The 21676-nt window shown below is 48.3% G+C and overlaps 1 protein-coding gene across 1 annotated transcript in view; it reads left to right on the plus strand.

Moving 5' to 3' along the window:
- Positions 1–19511, plus strand: part of MORN5 (MORN repeat containing 5) — a 40783-nt gene extending 21272 nt beyond the window's left edge. The window contains exon 5 of the mRNA XM_010355383.1: positions 19307–19511. Within this exon, the coding sequence (XP_010353685.1) occupies positions 19307–19353 (47 nt within the window). The 3' untranslated portion in view covers positions 19354–19511. The remainder of the gene's footprint in view (positions 1–19306) is intronic.
- The last annotated feature ends 2165 nt before the right edge of the window (positions 19512–21676 follow it).

Here is a 21676-nt window from a genome sequence, read left to right on the forward strand (position 1 = left end):
CTGGAGTGCAGTGGTGCGATCTCGGCTCACTGCAACCTCCGCCTCCCAGGTTCAAGTGATTCTCCTGTGTCAGCTTCCCGAGTAGCTGGGACTATAGGCATGTGCCACCACACCCAGCTAATTTCTGTATTTTTAATAGAGACAGGGTTTCACCATGTTGGCCGGGCTGGTCTGGAACTCCTGACCTCAGGTGATCCACCCACTTCAGCTTCCCAAAGTGCTGGGATTATAGGCATGAGCCACTGCGCTTGGCCCGATATTTTCTATTCTGTTTATTTTTTAAAATGCTGGTTGCTAGGCACTAACTTGATTTTACAACCTTCTCAAAGGTGGGACCAGCTGTTGGTGGACCATTGTTCTAGGCAGCCTTCCCTGACCATCTCTTCTGTCCTCCACTCCACTGCTGTGTCTGGGCTGGGCGTCCCTCCTCTGTGCCTTCCAAGCCTACCTCTTAGCACTTAGCCCTGGACAGTAGAAGTATCTTTATTAGCTGTCTCCCCCACAAGTCTGGGAGCAGCTTGAGGGCAGGGACCACGTGACTATGTCTGATTTATCACTGTGTCCCCAGCATCGCACATGGGTCCCATGAGTTGGAGCTGATTAAATGTTTGTAAAAGACAAAGCATGCAGGCAGGCAGAGCACCTGCTTCCAGGTCCCTCGTATTGTTCAACTAATCACACCAAATTCAATACTTGGCACATGACAGACAACTTATGATTTTGAATAATAAAAAGAATCCATTATATTTCTATGCACATCCAAGTTTTCAAAGCAGTTTAACATCTGTCAGAGGTCTCAACCCAGTGGCTCTCAGGACAAATCTGGTTGCAGTTTTTGTTTGGTTGGTCCAATTCTTGAAGCTGCTTGGGTTTGAGCACCTAGGTGAGACCATGCACTGCCCAGATCCCTCCCACTCCCTGCTGTGTGACCCTATCAGCATCAGTCATTTCTGGTACTCACCTTAAAGCCTTTGAGTTCATGAGCCTTGCATCTCATAGACTTCTCATGCATCCAGTGAGCTGGGAATGGGCTCATCCTGAGATTGGGAAACTAGGTCTTGGAGTAATGAGTGACAGACATGTGATAGTGAAGCTGGAACTCAAACCCACTCCCATCTTACCACAGCCCAGTTGTCTCTCCACTACCCCCTACTGCTGCTTACCTTGGGACCATAAAGCCATAAATGATAGCAACTGTAGACAGTTATTATATATTCTAATCAATACTGCAAACACAAAACAAAAAAGAGACTGAGTTAGGATATCTTGCCCCACAGAGGCTGGAGAGCTGGGAGAGGTGAGAGAGACAGCGTGCTGTGGTGGTTAAAAGCCTGGGGCCTAGAATCCATGCCTCAGGCTGGCCTCTAGTCCTAGATCTACCACTGACCAGCTCTGTGATCATGAGTAGGTTACTTTTCCCCTTGGAGCCTCACTCTCCTCATCTGTAAAAGGGGCATTGTGGTAGTACCTATTGGAGAAATTATGGTTAGAAAAAAATGAGATTAAGTATTAAAAATACATAGGACAGCACCTGGTCCAAAACAGGTGTCCTGTGATTGGTAATTGTGGCTGTTATCATTATGATGATTATTGACTCAGGCTAGAGAGAAAGAAGTGAGAGCCTGGGATTTGTTAAGCTTTCTCTAGGTGCCTGAGAGGAGTCTCTAGGGAGACAGATGTGCCTAGATATGCTGTCTTTCTGCCTCCTCAAGGGTTTTTTTTGGAAAATGAGGTGCTGCTGAAACTTTGGGGTCTGCAAACACTTGATTAGGGCATTCAGAGCCCCAGCCTAACTTTGAAGGTCCACCTTCCATCCTGCTGTCTCTTCTGCCCTGTGTTCTAGTCCAACAGGACTAGCTGGCATCCATTGATAAACACACAGCACTTCCTACTGCCTATTCTCACCTCATATATTCCCCCAGTGCAGAATACCCTTCCCTCTTTTCTCCACCCATCTCAGTCCTCCTCATCTCTCAATGCTCAGCACATAACAGAAGGCTATGAAGTCTTTGCCTGCAACCCTCAAAGGAGGGCATGTGGCTTTGCCTGTGCATCCACAGCTCGGGAAGACAAGCTGGGAAACGAATGCTTATTGTGGAGGATCCTTGCTAGGCTCTGTGCCAAGCACCTTAACAGCTTACCTTGGCCATGCACAGTGGCTCAGGCCTGTAATCCCAGCACTTCGGGAAGCTGAGGCGGGCAGATCACCTGAGGCCAGGAGTTCAAGGAGGCCAGGAGCCTGGTCAACATGGTGAAACCCTGTCTCTACTAAAAATACAAAAATTACCTGGGCATGGTGGCACATGCCTGTAGTCCCAGCTAGTCGGGAGACTGAGGCAGAAGAATTGCTTGAACCTGGGAGGAGGAGGTTGCAGTGAGCCAAGATCATGCCACTGCACTCCAGCCTGGATGACAGAGCAAGACTTGGTCTGAAAAAAAAAAAACAAAAAAAACCCCCAGCTTACCTCACATGTTCTTCTCTGCCACCCCAAGTGGGTAATTTGCATGAGACACAGTTTGCAATTTGCAATGAAGACACTTGGTCTCAGGTTAATAACTTGCTCATGTCACAGAGCTAGTGATACAGTCAGATTCAAGCCCCAATGTTCCCAAAGCCTGTCCTTTTCATTCTTCTTGCCAGCTTCGTGGTTCTGGTTTATTCTGTATTCCTCTATCTCCTCTCTAGATAGGGGCATGTCTGATTCATAGTTGTTCCTCCACCAAGCACAGTTCCTGGCACCCAGTGGGAGCTCAGTAAGGTTCCCAAGTGAATGAAATGGTCCATCTTAGAGCTTTAAGACAAAAACACCACAGTCCCCATAATCAGATGCTACTTCATTTGGAAAAGGGTCCTTTATACACTGTGAGCTAATAAAGAAGCATTTGGAGCTATTTGGGTGAATGGCCTTTACTACGATTACGATGGGAAATTGGGAGACTAACTCTAGCCCTTCCCCTTCCTACATGTCCCTGTCACTCCTCTTAGGAAGGATAAGCTACAGCCTCGCTGGCAGTTTGTACGAGTATCTCTTTCATGGGGCTGTTGCTTGCCTCAATGTTACTAGTAGTAATCATTTGCAAAAGAACTGTACTACTAATCTTTACTCCCTCCTCCCAATTAATGATACCCCATGAGAGTGTCTCAGATGAAAGACACATTATTAATATTCAAAGAAAAAACCCTCATAACCATTTTAACATATACAACTAACAATAAACTAAATTTGCTTTGTGGAAGACAGAGAGTGAGCATCCCAAATTAGTTTATGTAAAAAGCTGAAATTCTTCCCCGAAAGGTCTCAGTACCATCCTCAAAGAATATCCTGATCATCAGAAATGCCGTCAAGATTCCCGCCAACATTATCCCCTTTGTTGTCTGAAATGTCGAATCAAGCACATCTGGCAAATGTCCTAGAGCTCACAAATCTTTCAAACAGCGTATAATTCCCAATGGTTAAAGAGATAACGCCACCGCTTAATCGTGCTGCTCTTCAAAATAGCACCAACTTTCCTTCAATCAGAAACAATGGCATTGGCTTCTTAAAAATATCACACACCAGTGATTATTTGCAGAGAGCGCCCTTTTGCATTTGAACCTGTGGGTTCCAGACAGCATTTAAAATCAAAACCACAAGCCTCATTTGAATGCACACTCCATTAAATGGACAATGGGAATAAGGGGTGTGAATTGGGGTCTGAAAAGTAACCTGACTTATGTGACTCGGCTGCCACCACCAGAATCATGAGGAAGATGGCGATGATGGTGGTGGTGACAGCTAACGATGACTGAGCTTTTGCCATGCACCAGACCCTCAACCAAGGGGTAGGGAGTACTCATGTGATCCCTGTTTGACAATGAGGAAACTGAGGCTCAGTGGGGTTAAAGAATTTCCCCAGGAAATTCGGCAGGAGCCTGAATTCACACTCAGGCTCACCTGCCTCCCCAGGTTTCCCATTTTCCACTTCTGGCCAGCTCCAAGATCATCTGTTGAAAGAGGCATGGATGAAAAGCTCCCAGACTTGAGGTTTATCTGCTCCCCACCCAGCTTTAGAAAAGGGTGAAATTTAAGCAGCACAGTGAACATGTAGAGAAGAAAGACCATTTTAGTCTTCTAATTTTTCTCTGACATTGTTTAGACAGTTGAAAACTGGAAACATCCCCAGTGTCTAATAGGAAAGGACTGGTTAAATAACATATAGTTTATTCTTAATATAGAATACAATGCAATCATTTAAAAATGGCAGTGAAGAAATAGATCTATTGCTATACAAAGGTATCCATATTCTATTTGATAGAGTGATAAAGCAGGATAATAATAATAGCCAGCATTTGCCAACTTCTTACTGTGTTCCAGGCACTGGTCTAAGCCCTTTATGTATATTTTATTTTATTTCATTTTATTTAATCTCCACAGTAATCCCTCAAAGTCGTTATCCTTGTTATTCCCACTTTACAGATGATGAAACTGAGGAAAGGTGAAATGCCTGCCCAAAGTCAAACTGATAGCAAGTGGCAGAGCTGGAACTGGAAGCCAGTCAGGTCCAGCTGACTTCAAAGCTAAAGATAATGTTAGAGCTGACTTTGAATGAGAAGTTGGAGTTTACTAGCGAAAGAAAGAAAGAACCGAGGGCCTCCCTAGCAGCCCTACGTTTTATAGAGATATAAAAGTACACATCCAAAGAGTGTAAGGTTGCAGATAGTTCTCTGCCCACTTTCTTGCTCAAAAATTGGCCAATGAACAAGTCTTTCTTTTTTTTTTTCCTTTGAGACGGAGTCTCGCTCTTTCGCCCAGGCTGGAGTGCAGTGACACAATCTCAGCTCACTGCAAGCTCCGCCTCCTGGGTTCAGGCCATTCTCCTGCCTCAGCCTCCCCAATAGCTGGGAATACAGGCACCCACCACCAAGCCTGGCTAATTTTTTGTATTTTTAGCAGAGACAGGATTTCACCGTGTTAGCCAGGATGGTCTCGATCGCCTGACCTCGTGATCTGCCTGCCTCAGCCTCCCAAAGTGCTGGGATTACAGGTGTAAGCCATCGCACCCGGCCAATGAACAAGTCTTTCAATGACACTGACAAACCAAGACTCCCCTAATCTTGAAGCCACTGCCTTCCCCTGACAGATGAGAAATCTGAGACCCAGAGAGGGCAAATCACGTGTCCAGCCCCACACAGCCTGTCTGTGGTAGAGCCAGGGCTGGTACCCGGGGTTCCCACTGCTGGCTGGAACTCCTTCTGCAAACCCAGGCTACCTTGCCACAGTGCTTCCCTTGCGGTTTCTGCAAAATGGCCGAGTAAGACTCCCCCACAGCCCCCTCCTGCTGTCATCCCTCTAGCGAGACAAAAGGCAATTTACCAAAATGTTATAATCACCTGGAGGCTGGCACGCAGGGACATCCATGCTTTATCTGCAGTGTTGTTAGCAGCACCATAATGAAGGCTTTGTGGAGGGATAATACGCTGTAACTGCCAAATCAAATGCCCGCACCAATCACATGTCCCTGCCAGCAGACGAGCATTTGTTGTAAGCAAAAGGGGTAGGAAGGAAAGTTATGAGTATTGAATGCCTCCACGGTGCCAGGGACTTACCACATCCTAGTTCTTTGAGGAATAGACCGTTATTCGTATTTGGCAGATGCGGAACCTGAGGCTCAGGGAGTAAGTTACTTACTGACAATCAAGCAGCTAGTAAAGGGAGGAACCAGGGTGTGAACCCAGGTCCCTCTGACACCGGAGGCCATGCTCTGAACCGACAAAATATGCTGTGGCCTTTTCTGAACCATGAACCTTTCTGAGAATCTAGGCCCAGCTACAGACCTCTCCCCAGAGAAATACAGTTGAATTCACAAACAGAATTTTGCCTACAGAGGGCGGGATTGGCCACTTGGAAGGCATCCATAGATCCTTGTCAAGACCTTTGCTCTAGGAATAACAGCCTGCCCAGCTTGCCGCCTCTCCCTGGACTGCAGGAATTGCCCATTGCCATCCTCTCTCCCCACCTCAGTTCCAAAGGCCCTGGAAATTCCCCTTCCAGCCATGGCGCCCATCAGATTTTGGTACAATTCCTCCCCTGCCGCCCTCCGACCCCCACATGGCAGCCTCCTGGAGGCATTCGAAGGACACAGCTTCCCCTTCCATGGTTGGAGTCAACCCAGGCCAGCACTGTAATGATTTGTTTTGTCTCCTTTAATAGAAGTGAGTGGAAAGCCAGACCCTATGGGGCTGGAGCCTACTGTCTTCCTCAGCCCAGATTCTGGAACTCAGCACTGTTGACTGAAACCCCTCAGGACCAGGAGAGGCAGACAGGGTCACAGGCAGGTATTGAGAGCCAGCCAGATCTGCAGGCAGATCCCAACTCTGCCACTCACCAGCTGTGTGACCTTGAGCTAGGCCCTTAACTTCTCTGAGCTTCAGTTTCTTCACCTGAAAAAATGAGGATAGAAATAGACCCCCCTTCCAGGGCTGTGGCCTGAAGTGAGATGACATGCATGAGGTGAGATGACACACTCCAGCAAGAACAACGGCTGGCCCAAAAGAAGCACCTGGTGCATGTTGACAATCACAGTTGTGATCCTTTTACACCCAGGGTGAAAAGGTGAAAAGCAGAGACCTCCTTAACTCCACATCCCAAAGGGAGGAGCCAGTGTTACCATGGCAAACTGCAGTCTGGCCTCCTCCCATCTGCTTTTAACTCTAATTTCAAGACTGGACTAAGGACTGTGGTTTTCTGATCTCTCTGCCCAGCCCCTGGCATTCTGTTATGGACGTGTCCCCATCATCCTCATAATTTCTTATGCACCTAGAGCCTTAGGCCCCCTAAGCTTCCCCTTGACACAGGCCTTTGTTCAGCCCCTGCATCCACCAGGGTTTCACTTGGGGATCAGACCCAGCGCCTGCCCCCCCGCACCAAAACCAGTGTAGGGCTGGGGGAACATATACATAAATAGACAGTCACAGGACTGAGGTGGGTGTTCTCCAGATAGAGGCCTGGACCCTTTAGGAAGCGTAAATGTTCCAAAGACTGTAAAGAAACTGCCACCCCTCAAAATATAGCTTAGGAATCAAAATAACATAAACTATTAAAAAGCATAGCAAGCAGTCCAACACAATTCTATTTTCCCTACGATGTTTAATTTTAAATATTGAATATGAGATTCTTTCCAGAAAACTGGGAGTATCCCTATTTCAGTGGCACCAGGAGCTACATTCACAGTGTGCTACACACACAGAGAAGAGCATCAGTGTGTCCCAAGCTGTCCAGATGCTGTCCTGGAAAAGGTGGAGTTTGGCAAGTCCTAAAAGGATGAGAGGTGGATTCTGCTGCATGGAAGGGAAGGAGCAATATGGGCAAAGGCCCAGAAAGATGCAGGAGTACAGGGTGCTCCAGATGGAGCAACTGAGAAGGCTTGTGTGTTGGGGAATGGGGAAGGTGTCAAGGAGGCCTCAGACTGGACTTTGATGAGTGTGGAGGAGTGGTTCTCAGTGGGGCATTCAAGGCAGAGGGACCCAGTGTGGGCTGGAGAGAGCCTTAAATAGCAGGTTAGGGAGTTTAGCTTCAGTCCTTCAGACGGTGAGGAGTAAAGACGGGAGTTGCAGAAAGGTTCCTCAGGGAAGTGAGTAGAGGTCAAGGCTGCAGCTCCAAAGACAGACTTGGCTATCACCCTGCACCCACTCACATGAGCTGGGTGAGCTTGGGCAGACACCTTCATCTCTGAGCCTCAGTAGCCTCCCCTGTAAAAGAGGTAACGACATTGTCTTTCCACGACTGCTGTGAGGATTCAGTGAGTTCTGGTCTGTCACAGACTTCTGCAGATTCCTCCTTAACACCCCTGCTGACTGTTGCCACTGCTCTAGTCTTAATTCAGCCCTCAACATTGACGACTGGACAATAGGCTCCTGTCTGCCAGGGCCCCTTCAGTCCGTCATCCACATGCAGCCAGGGATTAGGGGCCAAAAGGAGCAGAGGGTCAAAACAGAGGCTGTGGGTTCAGGCCAATAGAGTGACCTTGGCCATGGCACTTGGTTCCTCTGAACTGCCTTCGGACAGCAGCTAGGCGTCATGGACATGTTTAGTGAACGTGGATTCAATTATAAATGCTCAAAAAGGGGGCACTAGGAAGCAGGAGGAACAGCAACATCAACAGTGTTGGTGATTTTGCATCCCCTCTCCATTCAGCACACACGTGTTCTGCAGCAAATGTGAGGACACTGCATCAGTCATCTCCATCCCTGTGTGCCTCCTGTCCTGGGAGCACCTTGCCACAGAGGATGATTCTAGCATTTAAAGATATGTACCTGGACGCGGTGTCTCACGCCTGTAATCCTAGCACTTTGGGAGACTGAGATGGGCGGATCACTTGAGGTCAGGAGTTCAAGACCAGCTTGGCCAACATGGTGAAACCCTGTTTCTACTAAAATACAAAAATTAGCCAGATGTGGTGGCAGGTGCCTGTAATCCCAGCTACTCAGGAGGCTGAGACAGGAGAATCACTTGAACCTGGGAAATGGAGGTTGCAGTAAGCCAAGATCATACCACTGCACTCCAGCCTGGGCGACAGAGCAAGACTCCATCTGCAAAAAAAAAAAAAAAAAAAAGATATGTATGTTTTATGAGACTGAGCACTACCTACTACACTAAGGAGGCAACTGATATGTATGTTTTGATCAGTGTCACCCATAAACACTACTCATATGCATCTGGACCTTAACAGCAAGACAAACTTTCTAACAATTGTCAGAAGACTGTCTATGTGGGCCAAGCGTCATGTGCCTGTAATTCCAGCACCTTAGGAGGCTAAGGTGGGAGGACTGCTTGAAGCCAGGAGTTCAAGACCAGCCTGGACAACAATCTGTGACCCCGTCTCTACAAAAAAGATTTTTTAAAATTAGTCAGGAGTGGTGGCACACCTGGAGTTCAGCAACCCGGGAAGCTGAGGTAGGAGGATCTGTTGAGCCCAGAGTTCAGAAGCTGCAGTGAGCCATGATCACACCATGCACTATAGCCTGGGTGACAGAGAGAGACCCCCTGTCTATAAAACATTTTAAAAAATAAGAAGTCTGGCTGTGTGGCACTTAGTGAGATGTCCATCTCCAGCATGGGACCTTCCTAAGAGATTTCCAAGGGTCATTATGGCTATGGGAACTTTTCCCTCACCCATCAACTAAAGCACCTAAGGCTTCTACCTGAGATAACACCAGCTGTGCATACACAGAGATGTTAATGAGGATTGCATGATGGCAGGCATGGCACCTTGCACACGGAAGTGCTTCCTAATATGAGGCAGCTATATTCCTTGCCCTGACTTAGCCCCATCCCAGGGATAGTCCTAAATCCAGCCTTAGGCCTAACCTTGGAGACCCCACCTCAATTATTTCCACATATTAAAACAAAGTGTATCCATACGAAATATAAATCCCACATTGAATATAAAAATTTTGCTGTTGCTTGGTAAACTGCTTTACTACAAGTCTTCCCCAATTGGCCATGATTTCCTGAGAGTCATGCATACTGGAGAATTCTCAAAAAATGAGGAAATTGAGCCTACAAATGGATGTCAAGTGTAATAAAATTGTTTTGATTTCTAAATTTAATAATTAAGTCTGAATGCATTAATTATAACATTTATTAATTTCAGTTTTGTAGTTTCTCTTTTTTTCTATTTAGAGCCAATCATCTTTTTCTAAGCCTTTTACATTTGAATAGGCCTTAAGAAGCTTGTGGGTGCTTGGCCCAGCCCTCCGCCCAGCCCAGAAGATGCTCTTTTATGGGGAAAAGCCAGAGCAGCCCCAAGGCCTTCCACCTCCCCGCCCTGTGGCAGGCTTTGCCTAGGCAATGACTCCTCAGTCAATATTGACAATGTGGTGGTCTTGGCCTCTGGCCACCACCACTGCCAGCAAAGTTCAAAGCCTCTTTCTTGTTGGGAGTGGTGATGGGGATGCCTGGGCATTGCTGCCCTCACTGTGGCACTGCTGTGGCCCTGCCCCACCAGTTCACGTAGGCTGCATTTGCACAGAGGGTGTGGCAGGGCGATGGATGGAACCCATAGGTGCCCGCAAGCTGGAGAGCCTGCTTTGCAGTGTACCCCCGATCCCAGCCTGGAGTCCTCTGAGGATGGGCCTAGACCCCCCAAAAGACAACAGCCCCTATGACAGAAGCTTCCTTCCTCCAAGGCCTGGCCCAGCTCTGTGCTCACTGCCACCCTGGCATTCGGCATGAGCCCTGGGCTGTCTCTGGCATGAACCCTGGGCTTCCTGGGTTGGAAGCGCCTCTGCCCTCTGCATGTGAAGACACACACTGAGACTTTAGGGACTCACATCCTGCCACACTCAGCCAGTCACATGAGCCACACACCATGTGCACACCTCCCCTCAGCTGCAGCCTCTCCCACACTCACACATACATCTCTTCATGCTTATGCTGGTGTGAGAGCAGTTGGATGAAAATACACACATCTGTGTCTGTGCACACACTCGCAGCTTCTCCGAGCATGACTCTGGTGCCAGACACACTGAGCCCTTCCCTCTGCCCTGATGGAAAGAATTGGGGCAAATCATTTCACCCCTCAGTTTCCTCATCAGAATTGGAGACAGCCCCATCTCACTTACTGAGGAGAGGAGGAGTGTAGCCCCCGACATACATGCGGAGCTGGGCACCTCCTAAGTGCCTGGCCAGTGTGAGCTCTGCCACTCTCCCAAGGCAGACGCTTTGTTTCCTCTTGGTCTCCTCCCTTCTCTAGTCCCCATCCCAGCCTCCTCACTCACATAGGGTGGGAGCTGCATAGCAGTGGTGACCGCAGGTGTGCCCAGCCCAAAGGCGTGCCAAGAGCAGGCAGAGCCCAGCCTGTGGGTGTGCAGTGACCCCAATCTGCCTGCTTGCCTTCCCTGGGCTCGCCTGCCCTGGCTTGCCCTGCTGGCTTTGAACAAAAATTATTAGCTGAGCCACGGCCCTTGATCCTTATGGCACTGGTCCTCATGTGAAGGCCTCCTCCTCCCGCAGGCTCCCCCCTCCATCCTGGCAGGGAACCAGAAGTCCTGGGGGTGTCCTGAGCGAGTCCCTTAAGGATGCTCCCCTACAGGCATCCAGTTTGGGAATGAAAGACCCATCACAATGGTGATTGTAGCTTCCATTCCTGGGTGCCCACCGAGTGCTGTTCATCCTGGTCAGTCCTCACTCTGCCCTCTGCAGAAAGTCTGGATGAAACCTGCTGCAAAGACGAGAAGCGTGACTCAGAGATGGAGTGACATGCCCAAAATGACCCAGCGAGTCAGTGGCTCAGCATCGAATCCAGGCTTGTTCGGCTCCAGAACTCCTTCCAGTCTTTGATGTGTTGCCACATGAACCCTGAAATCCCACCTTCACAAGATAACTTCTGGCGTTTCTTTTGGTTTTTGGCATTTCCTGTGCACCAAGTGCTGTGCTAAACTTTTTTAGGAATGATCTCACTTGGTCCTCATGCAAGCCTTCAAGGCAGGCATCTTGTAGATGAGGAAATGAGACCCAGCGAGGTGTGAGGCCACTTGCTCAAGGTCTGTAAACTTGTGGCACAGAGTTCCAATGCCCAAGTTCTTAACCATCACACCACACTGCCCCCTCCCTGCTAACCCTCTGAAGAGCTGGTATTTCCATGCAGCTGTTCTGAGACTTTCAGGATCTCTTTTTCCCCCAGCTCTGCACTGACCTGCAGGCTGCACTAATGTCACTCGGTGACCTGGGCACAGCTCAGCAGGCCCAGCGCAGCTGTGCCCTGTACAGGTCAGTTCATCCCCGCCTTCACTGAGAGGCAAGTCCCAGGTCAGCCAGACTTTGAGCTTCCTGAGTGGGGTTAGTGCCCAGGTATGACCCCACACAACCCAGCCTCTCCATGTAGTAGGGCTGCTCAATCTATTGCCTCAAGTCACAAAAGGATCCAGCAGCTGGCGGCCTTGAACTTGCCATTGGCATGCCTGCCTTGCCCTCTCACGAGCTCCGTTTGCCCAGGGTGGGGAAGAAATTCTTCCCCCTTTGTCAAAACCCCACAGGGTAAACCTATTGCTTTTATGTCCCCCAATTTACATTTCTTTATTCATTATTCACCATGTATTTATGAAATACTTTCTGAGTGCTGGATCTGTGCTGGGCCCTGACGATCAAAGGTAAATGGTACAGGGCTGCCCCAGGCTGGAGGGGGTGACCACGACCAACACTGTGACCTTGGCTCAGGGAAGGCTGACGTCCAGGTGGGGTCTGTGGGGGTATGGGACAGCCAGGAGGGTATGAGGCCCAGCCCACACATTCATGGGGCCTTTAAGTGTGGACTGTGACGGACTGAAGGAAAACCCTGTTCATCAGACAACTCAAAATTCACACCCCCTTTCCTGACCATAGTGCTTTCAGCATGCTGTGAACTTACACTTTTTTGGAAGAAATCCTAGAATAACACACTCATATTACATTTGGTTGTTTGTGTTAAAAGTAGCAATTTGTCAGCCAGGCGCTGTGGCTCATACCTGTAATCCTAGCATTGGGAGGCCAAGGCGGGTGGATCATGAGGTCAAGAGATTGAGACCATCCTGGCCAACATGGTGAAACCCCATCTCTACTAAAAATACAAAAATTAGCCGGGCATGGTGGTACATGCCTGTAGTCCCAGCTACTCGGGAGACTGAGGCAGGAGAATCACTCGAACCTGGGAGGCAGAGGTTGCAGTGAGCCGAGATTACGCCACTGCACTCCAGCCTGGTGACAGAGTGAGACTCTGTCTCAAAAAAAAAAAAAGTAGTAATTTGTCAAATGCAGATGTTTAAACTATTCTGTAATTGTTATCACCTTGCTTAGGCCTGTCTTCAATTTTATATACACTAATACTACAAAATGGAAAGTACCTTGGGCCTCTGTTGTGCTCTGAGAGGCCCTGAACCCAAACCAGGTCCTGAAGGAGGAAGGGTGGTCCCTTGGGAACAGCATATGCAAAGGCACAGAGGCACTGGCGAGCATGCACATGGACTACTGCAGTTCCTCCCGTGGCTGCATTTTACAGCGTGAGGGGAGCTGGGAGGGAAGCGGGGAGGGAAGCAGGCCTGGGAAGCAGGCCGGGGAAGTAGGGGGACCTGGCGATCTTGAAGGCCAGGCTGAGGAGTGGGGAGCATTTTCAGGGAAGTTTTTCATTGCGGTAGCCCATAGTCAGATTTGGGGTCTCTCTTGCAGTACGTTTCTTTTCTTCTCTATAAAAAGCCCAGTTATCCTAATGACCTATGAGTGCAGGGTATGCAGGTGGCAGCAAGGTCACTTCCAAAACTTCAGAACAGGAATAAAGACATCATTCAGCCCCAAAGGTAGACAGACCTAACCCTGAAGTGCACCTGGGTCCTGGCCGCACTCGCTGCTGGTCTCAGTCCCATCTGTCCCTAGCACTGGCCACAGGGCTGGCCACAGAATTGGGCTTGCCAATTCATTAATTAATTCAAAAGCTATCAACTGAGAACCTACTATGTGCCAGATGCTCTCCTAAGCACTGGGATATCATAGTGAATAAGCAGGCAGGGCTCCTGGTCTCACTGGAGCTTATAGTCCGGATGGGGAAACAGACAACATGCACGTAAACAAATACATATGCAGGGAGTGGCTTATGCTATGGAGAAAATAAAATGAAAACAAGATGGAGTGACTGGGAGTGGAGGCAGTTAGATTAGGGTCATTGAGAAGGTGACATTTGAGTTGAGACCTAGATACCGAGAAGGGGGTGCATGGGAAATGTTTGTTGATGGCAACTGACACAAGTCAGAATGAAAAAGGCTTATTCCAGATTTCATCTGAGAGAGCATTTATAAGCGCCTACTGTATGCTGGGCCTAGTGGTCAACAAATTAGACATGGTCCCTGCATCGAGAGCTTACAGTCTAATGGGAGAGAAAAACATTATATAAGAAAATATTCAAGCCAGGTGCGGTGGACCACGCCTGTAATCCCAGCACTTTAAGAGGCTGAGGCAGCGGATCACCTGAGGTCAGGAGTTTGAAACCAGCCTGGCCAACATGGAGAAAACCCATCTCTGCTAAAAATACAAAAATTAGCCAGGCATGGTGGCGCATGGCTGTAATCCCAGTTATTTGGGAGGCTGAGGCAGGAGAATTCCTTGAACCTGTGAGGCGGAGGCTGCAATGAGTCGAGATTGCGTCACTGTATTCCAGCCTGGGCGACAGAGCAAAAACTCCATCTCAAAACAAACAAACAAACAAACAAAAAGGCAAATAAGTATAGATTCAAAAATTGTGATCTGAGGGGACCATGAAAGAAAAGGGAGCGTGGGAGGCCAAGACGGGCGGATCATGAGGTCAGGAGATTGAGACCATCCTGGCTAACATGGTGAAACCCTGTCTCTACTAAAAATACAAAAAATTAGCCCAGCTACTTGGGGGGCTGAGGCAGGAGAATGGCGTGAACCCAGGAAGCGGAGCTTGCAGTGAGCTGAGATCACACTACTAAACTCCAGCCTGGGTGACAGACCGAGACTCTGTCTCAAAAAAGAAAAGGAGTGAATGACGTCAATCTGGATGTCTGGGTCTGTGAAGGGATGTCCACTCCTCTTAGAGAACATGAGAATCTCACCTCTTAGGGAGCGCTCTAGATTTTCATGTATTTCTTAAACTGTTTATTTGAAAGCAGTTAAATTAACAGAATTCTCGCAAAGATACTACACAGTTGTCAATACACCCCACACTCAATTTCCCTGTTATGACTACCTTACATTGCATGGTACATCTGTCACAATTAGTGAACTAATATTGATGTTATGATTCACTAAAGCCCATACTTTTTACAGATGCCTTTTCCTAATGTCCATTTTCTGTTCCAGGATCCCATCCTGTCTCCTTAGGCTCCACAGGGGCATAGCTGTTTCTTAGGCTTTCCTTGTTTTTGGTGACAGTTTTGGGGAGTACTGGTTAGATATTTTGTAGGATGTCCCTCAACTGGAATCTGTCTGATGTTTTTTCTCATGATTAGATTGGAGTTGTGGGTTTGGGAGGAAGATCACAGAAGTAAAGTGTCATTTTCATCCCATCCTATCAAGGGTCCAGACTGCCACCATGACTTACCAATGTTGCTGTTAACCTTGGTCACCGGACTGAGGTAGTGTTTGTGAGGTTTCTCCATTATAAAGTTACTTTCCCCTCCTCCCTTTCCATACTGTTCTCTTTGAAAGTCACTATGCACAGCCATGCTTCAGAAGTGGGGATTTGTGCTCCAACTCTTTGAGGACAGAGTACATAAATTACTTGGAATTCTCCTGCATGGATTTATATATTCTGATTTTTATGCATTTTTGCCAGTATCTTTATGCAAGGTCTTTTTGCTTTTCAGGAGTTCAAGAACCCTATTGGTATTTCTAGGAACCTAGAACTTATTTATTTATTTATTTATTTATTTATTTATTTATTTATTTAGAGACAGGGTCTCAACTCTGTCACCCAGGCGATCACAGCTTACCACAGCCTCAATCACCCCAGGCTCAGGTGATCCTCTCACCTCAACCTCCCGAGTAGCTGGGACCACAGGCCCTTGCCACCATGCCCAGCTAATTTTTCTGTTTTTTGTAGAGAGGTGGTTTTGCCATGTTGCCCAGGCTGGATTAAAACTCCCGGGCTCAAGCAACCTGTCCACCTCGGCCTCCCAAAGTGTTGGGAATACAGTTGTGAGCCACCACGCCCAGCTGAGGTATCTTATTTCAATTAACAAAATGCATGAAGTTACCAAGACATTAAATTGGAGGGTAGGAAAAAAGCCAGACTTTTTTTTTTCTTTTTCTTTTGAGACAGAGTCTCGCTCTGTAGCCATGCTGGAGTGCAGTGGCACAATCTCGGCTCACTGCAACCTCTGCCTCCTCGGCTCAAGTGATTCTCCTGCCTCAGCTTCCCAAGTAGCTGGGACTATAGGTGCCCGCCACCATGCCCAGCTCATTTTTGTATTTTTGTAGAGATGAGGTTTCACCATGTTGGCCAGGATGGCCTTGATCTCTTGACGTCGTGATCCACCCACCTCAGTCTCCCAAAGTGCTGGGATTACAGGCCTGAGCCACCATGCCTGGCAAAGGCCAATAATTATTTTAATTTTTTTTTCTATTGTCAATACCCATTAGTGAAAGAAGATTTGGGAAATAAAAGCAGAAAGAGAAACTCTCTCATCCCACTATGCAGGGCTATTATCCACATCTCAATTTAATTTTTCTTCTGTGCACAGTTATTACATAGGATATACTAGGTGTACTTTTATTTCTTGTCTCTTCTTGCCATTTTTCTTTTGCTTATCATCACATCAAAAACATTTCCCCCATGTTGCTATACAAACTTCATAATAATTATTTTCAGTAGCTGTTAAATATCCCCTCACGTGTCTTACAGTATCCACCTCCCTGAATCTAGCACGATGCCTGGCACATAATTATTTGTTAAATGAATGCACATACAACAAAATAATCATTCCCTCATTTTTAGAAATGTACGTCATTTTCCTTTTCCCTGATTCTAAATAGTTCCGAGACAAATAGATAATCCCTTTAAGATAGTGTCCCAGAGTGGAATTACCACGCCAGCAGGGACCAAAAATTTTTAAGATCAATGCACCAAACCAGAAATCTTCCATCTCTCTGCACCACCGGCAGTTGTGTCAAGGGTAATAATTTACAATTGATTAAAGAGTTTGTGGGGTGTTTTTTTCCCCATCTTTTTTCTCCCTCCTTTCCCTCTCCCCTCCTACCAAAAAGGGAAGAAATTATCTGAGAAGGTGAAGATGTTCTCAGACAATCATATTAACATATTCCAACAATCGCAATTTGCAAAATAGTAATCACAACTCCCAGGATCTGGGAGGCATTAATCAAAGCTGCAGGTTTAATTCCATTTTAAATATTGATGAAATGTGCTTCGGCAGCCTCACCCTGGTGTAGCAGGGCCAGGGGAGCCGCAGAGAGGCGCAGGGGAGGCGAAGGGAGGGTTGGTGAGCAGCTGCTGGGAGGGGAGGCATCTGTGATTCAAATTGGTGGCTGTACAGCCAGGTAGAGAGTGAAAGGGGTAGTGAAGAGGGCTGTTAAGTCCATTGCTGTCAATTTTTAACGATCAGGGAGGGGCCTGAGGACTGGTTCAGCACAATAAACCCAGTTTGTCTGGTTTCAGGGGTTACTGCTGAAGAGGTTGCAGCTGCACTGATTCGAATAGCCTGGAGACTTCAGAACTGTAATTATCAACCAGGCTGCTCAGAGTGTGGCAAAAGTGGGCTCCACCAGCGCTTAACTCCTTGTGTGCTGACACATCATCACTGCTTTCCCCACCCCTGGGTTTCCCAGCCTCAGCGGGGACTCCCAGGCAGCCTCCCCAGAGGAAACTGAGGCTCACTGGCTGCTTACTAGAGTGTGCCAGGCAGCAAGCTGTTTTCCTTAGGTCTCATATAAAGAAATGGTAGGGAGGTGGTTAGTGATATGGGGGCAGTCTCAGCTCCTGACGTGCTAACATCTGCCCCGGGGTGAGAGGTCAGGCTGCAGAGCCTGGTGAATCTTGGTTTGAATCCACTGGCGATGGACTTAGGACGAGGCTCTCCCCTACCCGACTGGGCTGTTACAGAGATCCAATGAGACACAGTGTCTGCAAAGCACCAAGCACACATAGGCTGTCTGTGAGCCTCCATCTCTCTGGCTCTGGGTCTGGTGCCTTTCACAGAAAAGGAAGGCATCCCTGGCAGGGGATCTGATTCATGCAGCTTTCCGCCGGCCCTCTGTGTTTCAGCTCTCAGGGAGTGCCCTTGTTCCCAAGCATCTGCCATTTGTCACCCAAGGAGGGTGGGCAGACCTATCCTCCCATCTCTTAGGCAGGAGGCACTGGGCTAGACACAGGGTAAGGAGAGGAGGCAAGAACTCCTCCAGTGCTCTGGCCCTCAGGAGAACTGGTTAAAGGCAGGGAGTGGCACCAAGGTAAGGGAGGAGTGGCAGGAAGGTGGAAAGGCAGGAAGGCAGGGAGAAGGCAGTGTGGTGTGAAAAGAGTATGGGCAGCTGGAAGGATGTTGCAGGAAGGATGTGCAGGACTCATTGACCCTCCTCCTGGAAGGAATGTAACCCCAAGAGACATTCTCCACATATCCATGAAGGGGTGTGGCCAAGAACGCTTGTCCCAGCATTGTTCCTGGTAGTGGGACTTGCAGGCAACCTCCGCAGCCACCACCAGCATGGAGAGGAAAATGTGACGGAAGCCAAGCATGGAATATTAGGCAGCAGTAAGAAGCAAAGAGCTGGATGTACACACAGCAACAAGACTAGGTCTTGAGTGAAACATGTGAAACATAATGAAAGCCACAGCACAATGCCATTTCTGTAAATTAAAAACACACTTGTACACAAAACAGCAGCACATATTTTACAGAGCAGCATGCATTTTGAGGATTCTCTATCCTACCACTGGAGTAGGTCCCTGTAGTGGTGGAGGAGGGACCCAATGTGGGTTTGCAGGAGAAAGGAGGAAAAATGAAAATAAAGTAAATCCACGGAGGGGTCTTGCACAGAGAGATGATGGCAGCATGCGTGGACTGAAGAATGTGATTCAAGTCTCTCTATTTGAGGTTTAAGAAACAGCATAGGCTTTATAGCTGGACAATCCTAGGTTCCAGTCTGAGCTCTCCCACATACTGACCCTGTGGCTGTGGACAAGTACTTTGGCCTCTGTGAGCGTCTGTTTGTTCATCTGTAAAATGGTGGCGAAGGCTTGCCCGTTGGGTGGTTGGTCATGAAGATTAAACTAAGGAGACACTGCGTTTAGGGCCTTCAGGGCACAGCCAGGAGCTCCTGCTCCTCTCTGTTCCCACTGAAAGGCCTGAAGTAAACAAGAGGGTGTTAGTCCCCTGGGGGAAACCATGGGTCCTTGAAAGAGTCAAGAATGGAGAGCCTAGAAAGGAAATGAAAACCTCAGGACTCTGTCTCCTAGCACCACCAGCAAGGCTTAGACCCGCTGTCCTGGGGCTGTCGTGTGTGGGCTGTCAGAGCAGGCAAGTGGCCGACTGTGAAGCAGCTGCTCTCTGCCTGTGAGGATGAGTCCACCTTAGGGTGGCCAGACCGCCTCATGCTTGCCTCCACCAGCAGCACCCAGTTAGAAATCCTACTGTGTTCAATTTCCCCAAGACCAAGCACTCCGAGGCATTCAGTGTAAATGAAAGGTCTGTTCCTCCCCACACAAAGCTAAACAGACAGGCCATCCACAGACCATCCCAGTCCCAAGACCCCACCTGGGAACCCCCCAGGCCAGGGAAGGTCCCAGCGAGCACCAAGCATGACCAGCTCTTCCTCTTTCCTTGCAGATGATGACGAGCACGAGTGGATCACCCGTACCTGTCGAAAGGGCTAGGACGAGATTGTGAGTCATAGGCCCGAGCTGTGAACTCTGTGGCTGCCTCCACCAGAGGTTTCCATCTGCCCTGCTGGCACTGGCTGCCCTGGGGGACAGGCTGTAGTTCTAGAACCTGACTTTTAACTCAGGAATAAAGACTTTCTGCAGTCAGTGGCCCCAAGTGTATTTGCCTTAAAAGATTGTTTCTCAGTGGGCATCATTTCACCTAGACAAAATTGTGAGCTATGGATATTCCCAGGACCCACCCTAGATCTCCCAATCAGAATCTCTGGGAATGGGGCCTAGTAATTTGTATTCCCAGCGTTTCGCATGCATCTGAACGTTTGAGAACCATCTCTTTATAATAGATAGACGTAATTGAGCACTAACCGGTGCAGGTAGTGTGTGTGCATTATCTCCACTCCTCACAACAGCCTTGCAAGGGGAAGGCTTTTGCAGATGAGGAATCTGAAGTTCAGAGAGACAGAGTGACTTGCTTGGTCTCAGAGGGCAGTAGGACCTGATCACTGTGCCCAGTCCTGCAGCAGTCATGGGTTCTTAGTTTCTGTTTCTGGTTGGGCCAGTGAAGCCCCTTCCTCATCCCTCTTTGCCACTTATCACTAGAGACAGAAACTAAAAACCATGGCTTCAGGCTGCTGAAAGTCTAAAACAGAACAGAAAAACAACAACAACAAAATAAGGTGGGTTGGACAAGCTTGTTAGGCCCAAGAATGATTACTCAGGCCTGTCTTTCCCTCTTGGCAGCTCCCCCATTTGAACCTCACATCCTAAGCACAGAATCAGCATGGTGCCATAGAAAGAATGTGGCTTTGGAGGCCGGGTGTGGTGGCTCACGCCTCTAATCCCGGCACTTTGGGAGGCCGAGGTGGGCAGATCACATGAGGCCAGGAGTTCGAGACCAGCCTGGCCAACATAGTGAAACCCCATCTCTACTAAAAATACAAAAATTAGCCAGGCATGGTGGCATGTGCCTGTAATGCCAGCTACTTGGGAGGCTGAGGCACCAGAATTGCTTGAACACGGGAGGTGGAGGTTGCAGTGAGCCGAGATTGCACCATGGTATTCCAGCCTGGGTGACAGAGCGAAACTCCGTCTCAAAAAAAAAAAAAAAAAAAAAAAAGAATGTGGCTTTGGCATCATATAAAAAATGGTTGTAATAATGCTTTAAAACAATACAGTAGCTGTGTGGTTAAATAATACAAGTAAGGGACCTGGCGCATAGTAGGTATTCAACATGTGTTTGCTTGAAAGAACAACTTGTTAGTGGTCCAATCGTTTCTCAAAATCATCCCGGAGGTCACATTTGTCAGCTAAAAATCAGAAGAGGAAGCGACAACATGTTCCAGGGCCACACATGGGCCATATGCATCCTGGATCTTTGTCTAACTGTTCCTCCTTAGAGGTTGCTAGATCCTGTCACCCCCTGTGCTCTGTCCCCTGGCTCACCAGGGCTGCCCAGTGGAGGCAGAACAGTGAGTCAGGCTTGGAAGGCAGGAGAGGAAATTGGATCTCAAACTAGGGACCCGAAGGCGTCATGCTGGGGCAGAGCCAGGAGGCAGCGGGAAGGGAGGCCTGGGCTCACTCTCAGCTGCACCAGGGAGCAGACTTGGGATGATCACCTCTCCCCAAGATGCCAGTCCCCTTGGTAGATAGAGTTGAGCTCCACTGGTGGTTTCCAAACTGTATTTTGAAAACAGAAGGGACATTCATGTAAAGAAACACACAACCAAACTCACATATTTTCAAAGATACACATGTATCTAAACATTTGAAAATGGATTGGAAGAGCAGATGTATGAAGAGCAAGAAATGGGGTCAGGATGGCAGATTTAAAAACTAACAGAATAAAGAGAGGGGCCCTGCAGTCAGTGACTCATGTGCACCATGAGCTGAGGTTTCTGAGCAACTCATTTCTGTGCAGGGCCACAGCAGGTCAGGGAAGCCTCTGCATTCTGCAGGGCAGCTCTGCTCTCCACACCAGGAGCTTTGGCTTGAGCAAATGATTCTGCTGCTGAAAGAAATTTGACAACCACCAGAAAGATGCTCTTTCACTCCTCAGGTTATGAGGTGGCTCTGGAGCCTGACAAAACCACTATAAGACCCAGTCTTGTGCAGAAGCTGGGGCCCTGCTGCCCATTCCATATTCCTTTAACTTCACCCTATTAAATTCTTCCCCATCTTCCAAACAGGCTCCTCTGCACCTCCCTCCCTGCCCCACCCTCTTGCTTACCTATTCTGTGACCTTCTTGTCTGCTACGATCCAGCTCTAATACCCACCCCCTTGGCTCCCACAGTATTCGCCAGACCGAGAGCTCCTCCA

Source organism: Rhinopithecus roxellana, chromosome 16 (assembly GCF_007565055.1).
Source record: "Rhinopithecus roxellana isolate Shanxi Qingling chromosome 16, ASM756505v1, whole genome shotgun sequence".
In the NCBI taxonomy this organism is placed as follows: Eukaryota; Metazoa; Chordata; class Mammalia; order Primates; family Cercopithecidae; genus Rhinopithecus; species Rhinopithecus roxellana.